This window comes from Leguminivora glycinivorella, chromosome 19 (genome assembly GCF_023078275.1).
Source record: "Leguminivora glycinivorella isolate SPB_JAAS2020 chromosome 19, LegGlyc_1.1, whole genome shotgun sequence".
Taxonomy (NCBI): domain Eukaryota; kingdom Metazoa; phylum Arthropoda; class Insecta; order Lepidoptera; family Tortricidae; genus Leguminivora; species Leguminivora glycinivorella.
Window position 1 is genome coordinate 12529411 of NC_062989.1, and position 20890 is coordinate 12550300.

At 39.8% G+C, this 20890-nt stretch overlaps 1 protein-coding gene across 2 annotated transcripts; it reads right to left on the reverse strand.

The window, feature by feature from the left end:
* Positions 1-1316: 1316 nt before the first annotated feature.
* LOC125236645 (AP-1 complex subunit beta-1-like) lies at positions 1317-20600 on the reverse strand. 2 transcript variants are annotated; one of them, XM_048143523.1, is made up of 18 exons: positions 20523-20600; positions 20146-20331; positions 19851-20021; positions 18406-18603; positions 17631-17748; positions 16600-16790; positions 15715-15897; positions 13898-14080; positions 13012-13206; positions 12768-12860; positions 11470-11591; positions 8747-8937; positions 7192-7286; positions 5545-5652; positions 4953-5094; positions 3452-3569; positions 2536-2662; positions 1317-1989 (listed from the first exon to the last, which is right to left on the reverse strand). In XM_048143523.1, exons 2-18 carry the CDS (start codon positions 20251-20253, stop codon positions 1588-1590), a joined length of 2745 nt encoding a protein of 914 aa, XP_047999480.1. In that variant the 5' UTR covers positions 20254-20331; positions 20523-20600; the 3' UTR covers positions 1317-1587. The 2 variants fall into 2 exon arrangements, with proteins under 2 accessions (XP_047999480.1, XP_047999481.1); XM_048143524.1 differs by lacking the exon at positions 20523-20600 and adding an exon at positions 20472-20506.
* Positions 20601-20890: the final 290 nt, after the last annotated feature.

The following is a 20890-nucleotide window of genomic DNA, read 5'->3' on the forward strand; positions in this document are numbered from 1 at the left end:
TACTCTTCTGCCAAACTGCAGATATAGATGCTAGTATTCGAATCCTTTCGTTACGTCTATAGAAAGCTCTTTGTCTTTGAAAGCCTTTGCTAGGCCGCATAATCAAGTTTTTCTATAAAATCGACTGAATTAAAATATTTATCTAGCTGTGATAATTAATTTGAAGATTGTCTCGTTTAGAAACGCATTCGCATTTGAATCTAAAATACTTGTAGGCCGTAACCGAAATATTGTTGTCTGTCGCCCACGTGGCAGTGATACAGTGATACAGTAATTTATTGGTAAAAGATAAAATATACATTTACAAGTCATTAATTAGTCAGTAGAATGGGACTGACATGCCTAGGAAATAAATGCATTTGATAAGATTGGAAATTCCGCAAAAATATTGCACTACTGCTGAATTCCTCCGTAAAGTCATAGGTGTGGGAGTTTTCCAAAATAAATCTCAAATATCGATTTTCACCAGATCAGCCCGGCTACTATGCTTCCAATTTTATCACTTACTAGCTTTTGCCCGCGGCTTCGCTCGCGTTAGAAAGAGACAAAAAGTAGCCAATGGCACTTTCTATCCCTTTAACTATCTCCACTTAAAAAATCACGTGAATACGTCGTTCCGTTTTCCCGTGAAAGACGGACAAACAAACAGACACAGACACTTTCCCATATAATATTAGTATGGATTTACGCGGATAAAGCATCCGTCACGTTCTGGCAAGTATGTCTATGTGTGAAAGTGACAAATGTCTTATCATATTCATATCTATTTATTGCATCCATGGTGTTATAAGATGTTACAAAGTAGGTATACGTGCTATTTTATCACTTATCCACGTGGATAAGTGATACAATAGGATGCATTATATCGGGACTGGACGTATCTGGGCTCATTCTTCTCAGAATCACGAGCTGATTCAATCCTGACGATAAAAAAATTACCTAATTTTTTTTTCCTTTAAGTCACGATTTTACTATGAACTTACTGCGTGCGTGACGTATTGGAAACTCGAATTTTGTATGGACAATTTGGGACACATTTTTTAATGGTCGGGATCGAATCATCTCGTGATTCTGAGAAGAATAAGCCCAAACACGTCCAGGGGGCCGATTTTTGAGTCTCACTGTCACTAAAATACCGGTTGAAAACGGTGAATTGCCTACTATTTTCAGTGACAATTTTCTGAATTCGAACGCCGTGAGATTCAAAAATCGGCCCCCAGATCTGGTGAAATTCGATATTCGAGATTTATTTTGGAAAACGCCCAGGTGTAGTAGGAAGTACTAAAGGAGTAAGCGTTCCAAATAAAAAGACAAAATAATTTAACACAATTATTTATTTATAGCCATTACACGGCATGATTCTCCCGGAGTCTTCCATCCCACTCGCGCGATATACATATCATTTCATTTCATAATCTCTAATAAACAGTTCTAACTTTTCTCCTCACAATATCCCACCAAACCATCTTATTGGGTTGGAACTCGTTCAAGTAAAAAGCTAGAATCTAATAAACATTCATACACTAATGGAATTTACAGTCGTATAAATATAACTTACATAAGAATACTATAACAATTTTAACGAGATTACGATTTGATGATGGCCTCGTACGCTTGGAATATGCAGGAGGCTACTTCGACCGTGCGTGACTTCAAGCTGAGGGTCGCCTCTGGGTTTCCTGGCTGTAGTTTTAACTCTAGTAGTACCCAGATGTTGTTGGTAAGTTTGAGTGACTGGTAGAGCATGTCTTGTCCTTCTACGTTTCGTTTGGCGATGGTGAAGATGTTGTTGAGGGTCATCTTGTGCGCGATGGAGTCGGCGGTGCCGACGACGCCGGACAGCGAGTGCTGGAGCTCGTTGGCGGCGGGGATCTCCTTCCAGGTGGTGAGGAAGACGCGCTTGTCGAGCTGCCCGTCCTCTGTGAACAGGATGTGCGCCGGCATCAGGCACGCGAAGTAGAACACGTCCACGTTGTTCTTTATCGCCACCTGAAATGAGTGTTTTAAATTTAGTGTCGGGTTGCATAAATAAATTGGTTAACATAGGGTCACGTTAGTGTAATGTTCCCGCATTCCTAATTTTCTCAATCCTGTAATTATTGCGTTTGTCACAAAAGGGATAATTGATACTTCAGGAAGAATGGAAGACCCAAGGAGAGCGTGCGTAGTCGTGTCTTTTCAAACTGTCAAAAATAACTTGGGGATTGGATCTGATACACATAGAAATTGCTTCATGGACAAGAGACTTAAATACATGATGATGTAGCGTTACTTTATAATTAAAATGTTACACACTTGCGTTTAGAAATCCATAGCCATATCATGTGCCGCGCTTTTCTATGGCCTTACAACCGATGAGCTCATTATTTAGTTCAGTCACCAGCAATAACAACAAAACGAAGCATTTATGCCCGCAAATACACGCTCTAGAAATAATATTAGTGTGAGATATTTCTGCGGCCTTCTTTTCGTACGGTGTTCTATCCGATGCCTATAGATCCTAAGATAATAAGAGGATTAGTAGAGTTGCAGTACCTGCAGGTTATTGAGCGGCTCCATGCGTTGCACGGGGCCAGTTGTCGCGAGTGGTAGCGGCGCATCCGCGCTCGCGCCAGCCGCTAGTGCGCCCACAGACAAGCTGCCCGCCGGGAATACGCCGAAACTGACAAGGAAAATACCAGAGTTATTATGAATCTATAAAATTATAGATAATAAAAAGAGATGAACAAAGAACAAATCAAAAAATATTCAACAAAATAATTTGATTTGTTCCCTAGTTGTATAGATGGCAGCACCATCTCTCTCGCTATATCGTAATCCTGCAAAAGGATTCGTATAGGAGGTGCAAGCACTAATTGCTCGCCCTTAGAGTTGGTCAAAAGGCGCCTAGCCTTATCAGAGATAACATACAATAGAGAAATTTCGTCGGGTACCGCGGCGGGTGGGTGGTCTAGTGGTGAAGACGTTAGCCGCGTAAGCTGAAAACCCGGGTTCGATTCCCGGCTCGGCCACCAGTGGGCCTTGTCGTTTTTTCTTTCGTGTATGATATTGATATCTATTTAAATTTATAAAAGAGATGAGCCTAAATAAACTCTCAGCGCCTACGATGCTCTGTACAAATAATTGTTAACAGAGTCAGAACTACACCCTCATACTGATGAGGGTGTAGTTCTGACTCTGTTTGTTAACAATTATTTGTACAGAGCATCGAGAGGTCGCAGAGAGAGCAATTATTTGTGCAGAGACACTGGTCTCTTCCACGTGAGCACGGTAACTTAACTACTATTAACTTTCTTAAGTACTATTAACTTTCAGGAGTTTTGACACAAGGAGAATCACCTAAGTAATAGTCCTCTTTCTAGAGATTCTTAGATAGATAACTTCTTATTCCACACTTGAACAGGTGACAGTTTTATAAAGATACAAATAGTTTATACTCAAGGTCAAGTACCTGTTCTTGTTGAGCTGAATGGCGAACCCGCTCATGGCCTGCATGGCCTTGTTGGTGAAGGTCATCTCCAGACGCGGCTGCCCGCCATGCCGACTGAATGTGCCCCAGATCTCTAGACCTACAAGCAAAGGAGATAGTAGTAGCGATTTTATTGTATAGATCAAATGATCAACGTCACTTTTATTTTGAAAACGACAAACAAATGTTCACATTATTTTGAAAACGTCAAACAAATGACGCCCCTCTGTCCAATCTTGTTTAACAGTGTATTATATTCCGTAGTACTGTCTAGTTTGTTAATTCAATTCCAAGTATAAGTTGTATAGCCCTTTACCTATAACCTATAACTTACATGTTTGGTTTATCTCTTAGTGTAAGTTGGATCATAATAAATGAAATGATCTCTGATTATCAATGATTCCAAGTAAAAAGTCCTACTTTGTCGCTTGTTATAAGAACTTTTTGACAGGTTATTCGAATGAAGACACAAGCCAATTTCATTTTTATGGTAAGTGGGACAACACAGTTTGTAAGAAGTGTTATTAGAAGTCTAGTTTTGATATGAATATGATAGGCTTGTAGCTTGTAAAGCAATCGTGTTTAAATACTTTATTTCCCAAAAGAAAATTAACATTTTCTCTTAACCCTTAAATCGGTAGCGGCAAAATAGTTGCCATCATACTTAAAACAAAAACGCATCTTTGCAATAAAAATTACAGTTCAAAGTCGAATGAATAGAACAAACGTCAAAATGGTTAAAGGGTCAATGAGAATATGTTTTATACTAATATTAGAATATATCAGTAAATCAGTGAGTATCTTAAATTGCAGCATGTAGGTAGCACTACAAAAGTATACATAAAATTTAAATTCAGGATTTCCATAAAGTAATTTCCAAGGTACATATTTCGCATGTAGGCAAGATGGGCATTGGACAATGTAGCATGAGGTCACACCAAACTTTGTCACTGGTTTTGGTTGACAGAGGCGACATGTAAATTCCAGGTTTACCTATGCAGCCTACAGAATTGGTAGTAAAAATCCGGCGCCATTAGGCTTATATGGCGAATATCTGATGATGCGTATTTATAACATGCAGTAAAATTAGGGTACACGCATTGCTTTTATTTCTAGGGTTAAGTATCAAAAAGTAAAAAAGGAACCTTTATAGTGTGAGTCTGTCCATCTATCTGTCTGCCACATTACTAAATATCTCGACAACCGCTTATGCTATCGCTTTAAAATTTGGAACAGTTATTAAATGTATGTTTAATTTCGTGAGCTTTATTCATCATTATCGTTATCAACAAAATTGTCAATGTTGTTGTTTTTGTAATCCCCAGAGGTGCAAAGGGCTTTCACGAGCTCGCATCACGCCTTCCTATCTTCAGCGACCCTCGCTCCAGCTCAAACCGGCCGCTCGTAGCTCATTTCCGACGGACCGCTTCCGTGAGTGTCAATGTTATTAGTCCAGTGGAAAGCGTAGAACGGGTCAGGTTACCTTTCCCCTTGTCGGCGGGCAGCCAGCAGGTCTTGGGCGGCACGTAGGAGGCGGGCGCGGCGGCGCCGAAGATGTCGCCCAGCAGCCCCGTGCTGCCGCCCGCCGCCGCCGCCGCTGCTGCCGGCTCCGCGCCGCCACCCAGCTGATTATAATCATCAAATATGGTTAATACTCGTTGCTGAGAACTATAAATTACAGACCCTCAAGCACAACTTGCCTTGTCGCGCGCGAGTCCATACTTGTATTCATTTCATACGCGGAATCCACATATCTACCGAGAAGGAAATATGTCAAGAACTATAGTTAATGGTAATATATTACCATAATCGAGAATAAATATACGGTTTATAGACAGTCAACCAAATCTAGACACTAAAATAACCGACAAATTTAAAAAATGTAGTCCGACTCAATAGTCTAGTAATTCTCGGGCTAATTATCTTCATAAAACGCATGCCTTCCTAAACCTTGACGTTGGCGGAGTCGTCGACGAGCCAAACACTTAAAAATTCATTGAAAATCTAGGGGCGAAGGTTTCATTCCCATAGAAAATTTGAATTTCACACCATCTATAAATAAAAGGCATAGTTACCAGAACGTCGAGGCCGCCGGCGAGCAAGTCCAGGTTGGAGGCCGGCGCGGCGGCGGGCGCGGGCGGCGCGCCGATGTCCATCGACAGCAGGTCGCCGATCAGGGACTCCTGGGGGAAAACATGGCATTCAACATCCACTATAATCCATGTCCATACTAATATTATAAATGGAAAAAAAAATGGGGACACCTTACACAGATCAACTTAATCCCAAACTAAGCAAAGCTTGTACTATGAGTGCTAAGCGACGATATACATACTTAAATAGATAAATACAGACTTATATACATAGAAAATATCCTGACTCTGAAACAAATATCTGTGCTCATCACACAAATAAATGCCCTTACCGGGCATTGCCTTATGCCTTATGTGTGTTGTCCGCTTTTCACGGCAAAACGGAGCGACTAATTAACGTGATTTTTTCAGTGGAGATAGTTGAAGAGGTGGACAGCGATATAGGCTACTTTTTGCCTCTATCTAACCCCCCACACATTTCCCTAAAACGGGGGTGGAAGTTTGTATGGAGCATTTCGCAATTTTCAAATTTATCATAAGCGAAGCCGCTATCAAAAGCTAGTTTCTTCTAAAAGTAAAAGAGCCGCCACACTAGTCCAGACAAACATCTTCCTTGTTCAGATACCTAATCAATCAAGTCTAAGGAACTTTTCACATTTTTACAGCTTTGATAATTTGACTAAGTTAAGGAAAAGGATCCAAACCACAAAAATCTATCCATATAATTTGAGCTTTCTGGGAAAAGTCATTAATTTCAATAGCCGGATCCACACAGCTAGGCCCGTCGCGAGGTAATATCCTAGCGCGGCAAACGTGTTATGTAGACGAGCCTCCGCCGAGGCAATGCGTGCATTTTGCTCGGCCGAGCAACCTACCACGGGCGAGGCACGTTTACATTAGACCTCTGCCGCGAGACCACATTGCCTCGCGACGTGGCTCGCCCTGTGAGGACCCGGCTAATGGTAAGCAAAAAGTCAAGAAATTGTGATATTTAACCCTCCGAGTCCCAAGCATTTGAAACATAGAAACTTATCTTCTGTTACATTGACATCATAATCTTCTGTAACACTGACATGATATAATGTCGCTGAGACTCAAAGGGTTAAGATACTCTTAATTACAACTAGGGAACAAATCAAATTCTTCTTCTTCTTTTTAACCTTTTTCAATCTTAGAGATGTAGGTCTCCTTCATTTTCTGCCATTCTGTTCTGTTCTGGGCTCTTTCTATCCACTTTGATCCAGCTGTTCCCTTGATATCGTCACACCAACGCATTTTTGGCCTCCCTGTTGGGCGTGACTCTCCCCACGGTCTCCACTCCAGCAGCCTCTTGCACCATGAACCATCTTTTCGGGCCACATGCCCAGCCCACTCCCACTTCAGTTTCGCCATTCGTCATTTATTTGTTTTTCTATCCCTAAGTGAAATTCCTACCATCCTTCTTTCCATCGCTCTTAATCAAATAATAAATCAAATAATTTTATTGAATATTAGCCGCGTAAGCTGAAGACCCGGGTTCGATTCCCGGCTCGGCCACCAGTGGGTATTGTCGTTTTTTCTTTCGTGTAAGTATGATATCTATTTCAATTTATAATACCCTTAATTGTGAAGAAATGAAGTAACAGTTACCTGGTTGGGAATAACTGTGGCCTGAGGAGCGTGGGCCTCGGCCGGCTCGGAGGCGCCGCGCGCCGGCAGCGACTTGCGCACGCCCGCGCCGCGACCTGCACGCACAAACATCGCTATAACAAACTTGCTTGTTAAACTAATTTGTTTATTTAATCAAAAAGTAACACAGCATTACAGTTTACACTAAGGCACTGTGAAACTACAAAATACAAAACAAGACACAAACGATAAATAATACAAAAAATAAACAAATTAAACATTAGATTTGGGCGACGACGTAACAGCGTGGCTCCGTTGAGTCGTCTGACTATACGTAGGATTCGGCAGGTTGCCCCGGAACCGCCGCAATACCACACCCTTCGGCCAGAAGTCTGCGCACGCAATGGTGCCCTGCAGCGTGCGCGGCAGGCGCACAACAAATGGAGTGAAGTGCACGTAGTCTATTAATGTCTGTTTTTATGTTTGATGGACCAATTTCCCTGGTATTGCAACAAAAAAAGCTTCGCCTTTAACAATGGTGCTATGTCATATCTTCTTTTAGTTGTGGTAACTACACTGACGCTAGCGAGCTAATAGGCATCAGATAGATTTTCAAAAAATTTGGGACACCTATTTTTTCTTTTTTCTCGTAAATAAAAAATGACGACGGTACATGTGCGTTGAAGTTTCGCGTGACATCACGCAAGTACAATTTTTAGTTAAAAGTGACGTCACAAGCCCCCACTCCGGCACTTTGATGCTCTATATCTTTGTATTTTTTCACTAATTAGATAAAGTGAAAAATATGTGTTCAGTATTTTTGGACGATCTAACTGACGGACTAAACAGAATGCCATTTTATAATGTAGTCGTCACCCCTATTGAGTAGCTCTTCCAGTAGCATTGGCCCGAGGAGTCTCTGAGATAAGTGGTATTTCCACTAGAATTTCATTATTCTAGGAACTCACCCTCAACAAATGCTTTAGGCAGTTTATAATACACATTAGGGTGTCCCTTATTTTACGATTTACAGAAATTAGTAACGCATACCCCCTAAATGGGCTCGTTTTACCCCAACACACCCTCAAAATAAATTTCAGCTCATCCCTATAACTGGAACCCGTGCCGACTTTCATGCAATTTCCCATACATTGTATGAAAATCCAAAAAATAAATTTTTAATTTTCATATTTTTTTTTGACATTTACCGAGTATAGTACTGCCGTATAAACAATATTTCACATAAACAACTCGATGCGAACAAAAAAACAATGCGAAATAAATAAAAATATCAACTTAGTGTCTTAAGCAAATTTCTCCATAGTAATTTGTATGGGAACTTCAGGTGCAAGTCGGTACGGGTTCCTCTTACAGGAATGAACTGAAATTTTTTATCATGGTATTTTGGGGTAATATGATCATATTAAGAGGGTATGCGTTGTTAATTTTTCGAAAGATTAAAATAAGGGACACCCTAATACACATACGCAGCTGAGTTGATCTAGCAGAGTCGGTTCTAGTAAGGTCCGTCACCTTCAAAATTGCCTGCCGATACACATTTGCTCTAGATGCTTACCCTCCACGAAGGCTGTGGGCGGCTTGTGGTACACAGAGGCGAGCGAGCTGATGTGGCAGATGAGCTCATCCAGCAGCGTGGGCTCCAGAAGGTCTGTCTCCTCGGAGATGAGTGGTTTGTCCGCGAGCACCACTTCTTTGGCGGCCGCGGGGTCAGTGGATAGTAAACGCCAGTAGATGAAGCCGCGGTCCCTGATGAAACATGTTCATGTTGAATTTTTTCTAGAGCGAGTCTATCGCGAGAATACGTCGTGATTCGAGATAGCCCAGGAACTGCTCTAATTGTATCGTATTAGGCCCAAAACAAGTAATATTAGGTAGCAATTTCTAAGTTCTACCAAAGACATATGTTTTATTTTATTTTATTTTATTATGGCAACAAACAGTCATTACATCAAAAGATACAATAGATGGAATACATAAAAGACAAACAGTGCCGAAAATTTAACAAATAGGTATTGTTCATTAATTATAAAAGTTGATACTGAGCGGTAGAAATAGATTTTGCGTGCAACCCAACCGGCAGCGTTACATTTTAACCGATAATCTTGTACCATGTGCAAATAATAAATAAATTATAAACGCTGTCAGTTAAGCTGCCTACGGGATCCAGTAACACAGACAATATTAAATGATAATTAATTAATAACTTCAGTTATAGTAATTTGTTCTTATACCTTACGATCGATAAGTTCATTATAATTATACCTACATATATCGGTATATTACTTAGTTACTGAGTTATAGTTATTACGTTAGTGGAGATCTAGCCATTATGACTTATTGATTGGCATAATTTAACAGGCAGTTAGATATATCATTTTTAAACTTTGAAATAGATACATTAAAAGGGTTTATATGCATAAAGACATTATTATACATTGCAGGCGCGCGGGAGAGGAAACAATTCTTTGTATATTTTTTCTTCAAGTGAGGGGGTGAAAACAGATATTTTTTACGTGAGGAGCGGGCTGGTCGAGTACTGCATGAAAGTTTAATTTTTGATAGCAAAGTAGGGGAGTCGATTAGATTATTTATAATTTTAAATAAAATTGTCGCGTCAGTTAATTTGCGTCTGTTTTCTAGGGATAAGATGTTGTAGTGTTGTAGGGATTCCTGATAACTGGAGTTCTTACGAAAATTGCGATAGTTAAGAATTTTGATAAAATGTAACTCCGTTTAGACAGATAAAGTCTAAGAAAAAAAACGTACCTCAGGACCATATAGAAAAAGGTACGGTGGCCTAGATGGCGTTACATCTTTGGGGGACGCTCGGCAAGATGGCGCTAATATTAATATTTCACATTTTAACACATAACAAGCTAAGTATATGGGCCAAATTGTCAAAACTGATGTTCAAAAGTTTCAAGTCTGTGCACTGTGATTACACATTTTACTTTGACAGTAACTCTCTATATACCTTAACTGAATGTTAAGGTAAGTTATGCCCTGGAGACATTCACTAGGTGGTTTCAAGCTAACGATCTGAAACTGAATGCCAAAAAAACTAACGTTATGTTATTTAGAACCACATCCAAAAATAAAGACGCCTTGCAGATCTACATGGAGGGAGTCATGATAGATCAGGTGGAGAAAGCCAAATTTTTAGGCGTATACATAGATTCGTATCTGAACTGGAAGCCAGAAGTATCTGCTGTGATAAATGCAGTAAACAGCGCGTGCTATGCCCTCAGAAGTCTAAGAGATGAACTGCAACTGAATCAACTTAAAATGGTTTACCATGCTCTGGTTGAATCAAAATTGCGGTACAGTATTCAACTTTGGGGCAACAGCTACAAATATAATGTACAAGCTGCTTTCATTGCTCAGAAAAGAGCAATACGTATAATGGCAAGGGTCCCACAGGATACACCAAGTAAACAGTACTTTTTAGATTTTAAAATTTTAACTGTTCCCAGCCTTTACATATTGATTTTACTCACGGACTTAGTTAAAAATTTGAACTCAATTGAAACTTCAGAACAGAGGGACAGGCGTTTAGCGTCGAGGCGTAAAGATTTGCCTCATACAGTGAGCACCAGACTCAAAGTAGTGAAGCATGCGGCAGGTTACCAGGCTGTTGTCCTTTTTAACAGGTTACCAGTCGAGTTGAAGTCACTTACCAGTAGCCAAATATTCAAAAACAAATTAAAAAAAATCTTGTTAGAGAAGTGCTATTATTCCGTGGAAGAGCTTTAAATAGATTAAATTAGACATACCAAATCCTAGATTAAATTATAATACATTTCGATAGGTATATTCAATCTCTGTATAAATTCCTTGATGTTATATTTTAATGTAATATTGTAAATTGATTGCATGTTAGTTTTAAGTATTTTAGCTATAATTAATTTCAAATACAATGTAATATTGTTTGATGAATAAATAACTAACTAATACTCGATCCTCTTTGGTTATACTATAAACTATTAATGGGACGTCAAAAATGCTTTTAGTTAGAGATGTTCAGGTTTTCTAGGAGGATGTTTAGGACAACTAAACGAATGAGGATGTATATATAATTAAACTAGCTTTTGCCTGCGGCTTCGCTCGCGTTAGAAAGAGACAAAAAGTAACCTATGTCACTCTCCATCCCTTTAACTATCTCCACTTAAAAAATCACGTCATTTCGTCGCTCCGTTTTGCCGTGAAAGACGAACAAACAAACAGACACACACACACACTTTCCCAATTATAATATTAGTATGGATAAACGTATGTTACCTCAAGTCAGGGTTGTCGGAGTCTTGTGTGGCGAGACTGAGCACATGCTGGACTAATTCCTGCGTGTCTGCAGGCCGCTTCAGGAACAATTTCACCACGGCCGTCAGCAGTTGCAGTTGGACCTGTTAACACCGGGAAATAAGTATCAGTGGCGTGAAAAACTGATTGAGTCAACAGCTCTTCACGTATTACGCAGTCACATCGACAGACCAAAGAGTCCCCTTGTTCCTCGTAGATAACCAAGTTTGATAACTGGTTTTCTATGAGGAAAAATAATTCTTCTTAGCTAACTGGGTTATGAAATACGATTTTTTTTTCTACGTAGAAAATCATTATTTTTTGCAGTTTTCTACGGAGAATATTTTTTCTTTTTTGGTTACCCGGTTATGAAATGGGATTTTTTTCCTCATAGAAAACCATTATTGTATGCAGTGAAGTATTGTTTCTATGAACTTTTCTTCTTCCTGATTATTTTTTCCTCTAAGAAAACCATTATTGTATGCAGTTTTTTTACGATGATTTTTTTTCTTCTTAGCTTACCCAGTGATGAAAACTGCAAAAAATAATAATTTTCTACGAGAAAAATCCTATTTCATAATCACATTTAAATATGAACTCAAACACATGACATGATTGCAGTTCGAGTTCATATTAACTCGGACTCTCACGACAGGTTGACAGGTTTCATTTTCTACGTTGCAAACTTTCCTGCGATGGTTAACTTTCCCTGAAGAATCTGTTTGACTAAAATCTACTATGGCCAAATGAAAAACCTATATAGATTTAACTATTAAATATAAAACTTATCGTTACCGAGTTTACTTTAGATTGAACAGCACCGAAGGAGATCTATCTAAGCCTCGGTCCTGGGTTCGAATCCCGGTAAGGGCATTTATTTGTGTGATGAACACAGATATTTGTTCCTGAGTCATGGATGTTTTCTATGTATTTAAGTATGTATTTATCTATTTAAGTATGTATATCGTCGCTTAGCACCCATAGTACAAGCTTTGCTTAGTTTGGGGCTAAGTTGATCCGTGTAAGGTGTCCCCAATATTTATTTATTTATTTATTTATATCTATATCTTTAAATGAGCAATTCTTGTATATACTGGCGATCTCGGAAACCGCTCTAACGATTTCGCTGAAATTTCTTTTGTGGGGGTTTTCAGGGGGTAAAAATCGATCTAGCTTTGTCCTTAGGTCCCCTAAAACGCGAATTTTCGTGTTTTCGAACTCCGAGCAAGGCTCGGTCGCCCAGTACTAGAAACAAATTGCAGAATGTAAATGCAGCATACCTGTGCATTTTCGTCGTGGAAGCCCTCTAGGAATGAGTCCAACAGTTCGTCGGCGTTGTCGATACGTTCAGCGTACTCGCCCACGATCCATACCTGCGACACGCAAAATTTATATTCTTTTGATATCCGAATTTTATTGATATTCCGCCAACCGTACATGGCGACCCTGCCAGGATCCGCCATACATATATAAATATATAAATATATATATAGGATAGGTCAAAATAAGAAATGAATGGCTCACCATGGAAGCCCTGGCTTCAGGCTCGTCGAGCGTGTCCAAGTTCTCGCAGAGCGTGGAGATGATGCTCTCGTACTTGTTGGGGTACTTGCGGAAGATGTCCTTGATCACGACCACCGCTTCTTGCACTACGTAGTTCACTTTCGTTTGGATCAGCTCGAGCAGGGTTGAGACGCAGCGCTCGGCTGACGGTTCCACCTGGTATAAGTAGTTATGTGAATTACTACGGGTCAATATTTTTATTTCAATCTAGCAATATGGCTTAAAAATAAGTTATTATATGTGAAAACTTTTTATCGCTTTTAAGTATATCGGAGTGCTTAAGGTACAGCGGGGCAATTGTAACTAATCCATTTTTTATACACTATTAAGTTGAGTTCCACATGTATCCACTGAACACTCGTGCCATAACCGGTGAACACACCAATTAATAATGCAAACATTGTAAAATATGGAAAAAAAATGGATTGCTTTTGCCCCCAGTCAAAATTGCCCCGCTGTGCCTTATCTGATCACGCATTTATCTGGCACGGCGTTAGAGTGAGTGTTCAGGCCCCGTAGCCGAATTGTATTTCTGCGACGCGAAACGCCACCGAAACGACGCAGAAATGTAGTCTGGCTCTGTCGAGCCAATACGTAGGAGCGAAAGAGATATTATGAGCGTTTCGTGAGCGTTTGTGCAATCGGCTACGCACACTGATATTTGAATGTGTTAACAAACAAGATCTCTTATGTACCTTGATGGCGCAGCGACCGATAGCACGAACAGCCTTGCGTACGAAATCCACATCCACCTCGGTAGCGTATTCTTCGAGCACGCCTAACACTTGAGCGATAGCTAAGCCTTCCCTACCGATTACTTACTCCATAGTTGTCCTGTAATACGTACTTTAATGGCGCAACGGCCGATGGCGCGAACAGCCTTGCGTACGAAATCCACATCCACCTCGGTAGCGTATTCTTTCAGCTCGCCTAACACTTGAGCGATGTTGGCTTGGGACGCGAGACGGATCATTATGTCCAACTTTTCAAGCTTCACGTAGATTGGGTCGTTGTATTTGACGAAGAACACCTGGAGAAGAGAAACAGATTGAGTGTTAGAATTTTTAATAAAATATTATAGAAGCGCTGTTGGCCCAGCGGTAAGAGCATGTGACTTTCAATCCGGGGGTCGCGGGTTCGAACCCCGGCTCGTACCAATGAGTTATTCGGAACCAAAGACATATATAACTCCGTATAGACAGATAAAGTCTAAGAAAAAAACGTACCCCAGTACCATACAGAAAAAGGTATGGTGGCCTAGATGGCATTACACCTTTGGGGTACGCTCAGCTAGATGGCGCTAATATTAATATTTGACATTTTAAGACATATCGTCACTACTTTGAAAAAATGTTGTATCTCACACTGCTCCTCAAAGTTAAAACGCAGTAAGTCTATTTGCATTGCATACATACTTATTTCATTTTTCTTTTCATTGACAGAAGAAGATACAAGTATTTTTCAAAGTAGTGACGATATGAAGCTAAGAATATGGACCAAATTGTCAAAACTGAGGTTCAAAAGTTTTAAGCCTGTGTCAAGAGATGGCAGTCTATGCACTGTGATTACACATTTTACTTCGACAGTAACTCTCTATAATACTCGATCCTCTTTGTTCGGAACATATGTGCGAAATGTCATTTGATATTTGCCAGTCGCTTTTCGGTGAAGGAAAACATCGTGAGGAAACCGGACTAATTCCAATAAGACCTAGTTACCTTTCGGGTTGGAAGGGCAGATGGCAGTCGCTTTCGTAAAACTACGCCCAATCTTGGGATTAGTTGTCAAAGTGGACCCCAGGCTCCCATGAGCCGTGGCAAATGCCGGGATAACGCAAGGAGGATGATAGGACGTCTTACACAGATTGACTGAGTCCCACGGTAAACTCAAGTTTGTGGTATCTGTTTGTCTGTGTGTGTGTGTCTGTATGTGACATCGTAGCTCCCGAACGTTAGAACCTAAGGTCAATATGGGTAGTATGAACTCGCAAAAACACCTGGGACAATAAGTAAAAAGGCCAAATGTGAATTCCAGACACATTTCTCCTTATGACCATAGAGGAATAAGTAAGGGAAGAGTTGGAACTCCATACATCAGTAAATGCGGGTTATTTGTATAGGCATAGTTAAGTGACATCTAGCGACAATCACGCGTCAATTAACGTAAATTATCAGTACTGCTACTTGTCAATAGATGTAGCGACGAACGAAAAGTCTAATGCTCACCAATTTTTAGCTAATATTACAATAGTATTAATCAGTATTCTATTCTGTTTTCAATTCCTTCTGCTTGTAATATAAGTTGTAAACTGTTCTAATATAAAATTTTTGACAGACGAGACACAGTTGCCACCTAGTATCGAGTAGTGGTACTGATAGTTCACGCTATTTGACGCGTGATTGTCGCTTGATGTCACTTAACTATTCCTATACAAATAACCCGCATTTACTGATATAAGGAATTACAACTATGTTACTCTATGTTATGACACACTTACCCATATTGACCTTATTTCGTTTTTTTTTGTTTGAAAGCTGAATTAACCGGGAGTGTTCTTATCCATGTTTGATGGAAATCGGTCGGGGTTTTTTTCAAAATTTAAAATTTGTATTGTGCTTATGTCAATCTTCATTTAATCAGAGTATGGACTAAATTCCTTCCCACCTTCATCTCGTGTTTGAGTATATCTGGCCGCTTCTGCACGACGAGGTTGATGTTGCGGAGCGCCACGTACTGAACCTCGGGCTCCGCGGACAGGAGCGTCACTAGCGGAGGCGCCAGCTTGCGGGACAGAGTGCTGACCAGCTCCGTGTCTTCGGAAACCATCTCCATTAATTTCATTAGGACCTGGGGGAAGAAAATAACTGTGTTGAAATTATACTTGTTTTATATATGATTAGATTTTTTTTTATTATCCCTCCCCGGGATGTCCCTCCGGGTCCAATTATTGTGGATAGAATAGAGGATATTTCTCTAAATTCCCAATCCTCCGACCAAAAAAAAAAGGTCTCGTCGTGAAAGTTTTTAGGCAGTCAAAATAATATATATGAGTTAAGTTACTTGAATTGAAAACGTGCATTTAGGCTTTCCATGGTAAAATTTAGAAAACTTGAAGTTAGTCAAATTGAAGTCGTTAACGACTAGTCACTACAAAAATGCGTATGTTTCTCAAGGACTTAGATATGTAAAGCAGACGCGCGCGAGCCGAGTAGTTGCTGAGCGCGTCCAGTGTGAACACTTGTTCCTTTAGCTATTGTCTAGGTACTGTACCTTGACCGCGGACAGTACGATGGCAGCGTTGGCGTGTGCGTTCACATATGGAGTGAGCCTAAAGAGAGTTGCCTCGCGTGTCCATCAACACTTGTTCCTCTAGCAGTAGTCTAGTACAGTACCTTCACGGCGGAAAATACGACGGCCGCGTTGGCGTGCGCGAGGCGCGGTGTGATACGCTCGCAGATGGAGTGAGCCTCGCGCGAGGCGCGGGGAGAGTAGTTACTGAGCGCGTCCAGGATGAACACTTGTTCCTCTAGCAGTAGTCTAGTACAGTACCTTGACGGCGGACAGTACAACAGCCGCGTTGGCGTGCGCGAGGCGCGGCGTGATACGCTCGCAGATGGAGTGAGCCTCGCGCGAGTCGCGGGGAGAGTAGTTACTGAGCGCGTCCAGGATGAACACTTGGCCCCACTCGGTGCATTCGTTCAGAGCCGTTAGGAGCTTGTTGATGGTTGGCGCGTTCATCTCTGTAAGGATGAAGAAAGATAGAGGCGTAAAGATTTGTCTCATGAAAAATCATCCTTCAGTGAGTTTTTGCAATTTCACTAAACCTCAGTAAGCTCAATGAAAACCGTAAAAAATACAAGAAGAGCTATATAGGGATTTATGACTTGCGTTAAGGTTAGGTGTGCCACAAGTACTAGTTTAGAATTGCATTTCAGTCATAGTTGCAATATGACTTAAGACGCTGACAGCACCCAATGGCCTTGACGCTAGCGTACACTGTCTAATCGTATGGGAGTAAGTGAGAGCGCGATGTTACTAAACGAGGGCGGATAGGTACGAAAAGTGCAGAAAAATATTAAAATAAAATAGAAAGATGCATTATTTGTGCAAAATGTTTCGTTAGTGTTTTAGATATGTATATATTTGTTATTATAATATTAACTAAAGACAACTAAGTGAATAATTGAACGACACACAACCGTTTAATGACGAACTCGAGACCAATATTTGCAATTTTTTTCTATCAAGCCGATTTCATTAAGTCGTGTATCGAGTACAGCTATGTTCTTTGAAATATAATGAATAATAACATATAATTTACTTGCCTTACTAAGACTAATAGTTTGTCTTAAAACACTGCGCAAATAACATCAATTTTACGCTATTGGGTGTTGTCAGCCCCTTAAACTTAGCAACTCACGACACTAGATTACTTCCTCATTTCTCTGCCAACTGATAGCTCATCTAAACACAACAGCTCAAATGTTAAAAATATGGCCTTAAGGGAGACACCGTAGCTTAAGTCCAACTTTAAGTTCAGCTTTTAAATTTATTCGAGGACAAATCTATCTACTTCTTACCGACAAGTGGATGTCCGGAGACGCTGGCCTCATTGATCTCGGAGAGCGCGGCGACGGCGTTGGCCACCACCATGGGGTTGGAGTCGCTCAGCAGGTCCTTCAGCTGGTCCAGGAAACCCTTACAACAACATAATATATGGTTTAGATAACCACTCAATTCTAATAGGAAATGGAAATAAAAATCGAAAGGGTATGTTTTACAGGTGTCAAATTGTAAGTTTTAATTTTTGCAACAAGCCCTTGAAGCCTTATTGTTAAATTGAAATAGATATCATACACGAAAGAAAAAACGGCAAGGCCCACTGGTGGCCGAGCCGGGAATCGAACCCGGGTCTTCAGCTTACGCGGCTAACGTCTTTACCACTACGCGCGCTCCATCATCTCTTTTGCCACTTCATCTCTCCATCATCAGATCAGCTTGATGGTGCCAATATTGCATTGTCATCCAATTTACATAAATGTATGTAGCATAAATTTTTTTTTAAAAACCCCCGACCGCGACATAGTAGACCGATTTTCATGAAACATGGCTAAGAATTCCGACTAACTCAGCATTCAGACAAAAAAAACTAAATCTAAAACGGTTCATCCGTTCGGGAGCTACGATGCCACAGACAGACAGACAGACAGACAGACAGACAAACAGACAGACACGTCAAACTTATAACACCCAGTCGTTTTTGCGTTGGGGGTTAAAAATGAATAAAAACTAAACTTTCCAAACTTACGACAGTCAGAACAGATGAACTTTACAGAAAGAAACAAGAACAATTACCTGATCTTCCACCATGCTTGATGATATGTCATACAGCTTAGCAACACACACAGCTGCCGTCTTCCTCACATAAGGATCTTCATCTTTTAAGCACTTCCTCAGCGGTTCACACAGATACTCCGTGATTTTGTCCACTCGGATGCAACCCATGGTCCGTACCGCCAGAGCCCTTATGAGCGGGTTGGAGTCTTCGCAATCCTGGAGATGTTTCAACGTAGTTTGCATTCGGTATTGGGTATAAAAAAGAGAAAGCAATACATGAATCATACGGAAGCAATTGACAGTAAGCAAACAGTAGAATCCTGCTATGCTAGCTACTCCATTATAGTTGAATTAGATTGGATCATGGTTAAATTTTAAGTAGTATTTATACAATAACAAAACAGTATGAGTGGAAATGTAAAAAAAAATATACAAAAACAATTTTTTATTTCACTCTTGACAATTCATCATTTTTTAGTCTACTTCTGTCTGTGAAGAATATGACGAGAAGAAAATAATTCCAATGCAAAAAAAAACAACTTGAGTTTGTATTTTGTATGTATGATTTTTTTTCATGTTCATAAAATCATTTTAAAAAATATATTATATGGGTAATTTGTCATTACTGAAAACTGGTCATAATATCATTACTCCCATTCATTGTATAGCGGCAGGGTAAATAAGGATTATGTTTCAAGTAACAGAATAGAGGGTTCTACTGTATGATTGATACAGGGTTATGTAGCCAATGTGCATCTAATCGGAATGAGGCATGGACTTTATATATTCAGTACATACTTTAGCATATTACACTTGTATATATCTCGCTGTGTTTATATTGGAATGTAGATTTACACATCCACTAGTAATGGGCTTAATTTAGAAAATAAATAGTATTATAGCATGCAATCTTACTCTATGACATGCAGGGTTTAATTTTACATGGATAAAAATAATATTAAAAATGCTTTTAAATTAGTTACTGTGTGCTAAGTTCATGTTAGTTCAGATTGTTAGGGAGACTTAATGTGTAAATCTACAAGTTGATGAGTCGATTGGTTTTGGATCATTTGTTTACCTTAACAAGCTGGTATGTTGGTAGATCCTTCCACCCATCATAATATGGTACAGTAGACATTAAAAACGATAAAAAAGACAAGTCACACACACACAAATAACTACACTAAGCGTAGTTATTCATTAATGAAATTTGTCTTAATATTATAAATCTTCCATTTGACTGGATTGTGTAAAAGCCCAACACTGAAACTCCCATGCTCCAATATTATAAAAAGATGAATTTACTATATCACTATAAAATATTATCCAGAAAATATTAATAATTTTCAACCATGCAAATCAAATTTAAAGTTAGAAAAAGCAGAATCAGTTACAGGATTTCCAATTAACTCATTACAGAATTCCAAATATTTATATAAAAATAAGTGGCGATGGAAACATACCTTGACGAAGGTGTTAACAGCCATGATGGCCATATCCGGCTGTGACTTGGCGTAGTTCATGAGATACAAGTAGACCAGCTTTTTAAGCTCCAGGTTGTCTGTTTGCATGCAGTTGACGACATCAGGGAACAGTGCAGAGACATCTTTGCCGACTGTCATGGATGCAATGACCTAAAACATCAGAAGATGCATAAGATGCATTCCATTGAAGGAACTTTGGAAATATAGAATGTTAGTAGGTAGAGTATTATAATACGAATATCTTGCAAGGAAATAAATTTATATTATACAGTACCTTTTTGACAGCTTCCTTCTTTTTCTCCTTTTTATCGCTGTTGAGTTCTGACTTTAGTTCGAATATCTCCCCCTTTTTCGTGGTGGTGAAATACTTTGAGTCGGTCATTTTGGTGCTTATTACCTTGATTAATGTATCAGAAGCACCGAAATTTGGGCTTTAAACTAATTATTATTTGCCCTGGACCTGAAAAATCGATAGTGTATTGGAATTGGAATGTCACATACAATTTATCAAAACACAACATATAATTATTAAAATAACTTATATTTCGTAATCTGAACCAACTGGAGACAGTATAAGGGTAAAATTTACAATAATATTACCAATAAATAGGAAAATAATGCACAAAATACACAAAAATCTCGACAACGTACGTTTGACACGACGAGGGGCGTTTCCACAGATAAGAAATGTTTATCATGACATTTGGTTTGTCATCGATTCCGGTGTTGTCATTTTTAGGTACGCTATTCACTATCAGACATTTTGTAATCCGGAACCGGATCGATTTTGCCTTAGATGGTGTATACCTATTGCCTTATGGCCGCTGTACACACATGGCCAACAGTTCCACCAACCCCCTTGGCCATGTGTGTAGAGGGCTACTTGGCCGTAAGTTTGCAGTTGGCGCTTGCGCTTGCCGTCAACCGATTCGTGTCGGTTTTTTGTCCACACATCAAAGGATCTTGGCGCCAATGGCCAACTGCGTTTACACGTTGGCGCTTCATTCAGTTGGTCGTCA

Bases quoted from the DNA above. Each gene is read 5' to 3' on its own strand.
- LOC125236645 (XM_048143523.1), bottom strand. From the start codon at position 20,253: ATGACCGACTCAAAGTATTTCACCACCACGAAAAAGGGGGAGATATTC. The intron at 12,861-13,011 runs GTGAGCCATTCA...TGCGTGTCGCAG, and splicing joins CTGAAGCCAGGGCTTCCATG to GTATGGATCGTGGGCGAGTA. The intron at 1,990-2,535 runs GTACTGCAACTC...CACTCATTTCAG, and splicing joins AGCCGCTCAATAACCTGCAG to GTGGCGATAAAGAACAACGT.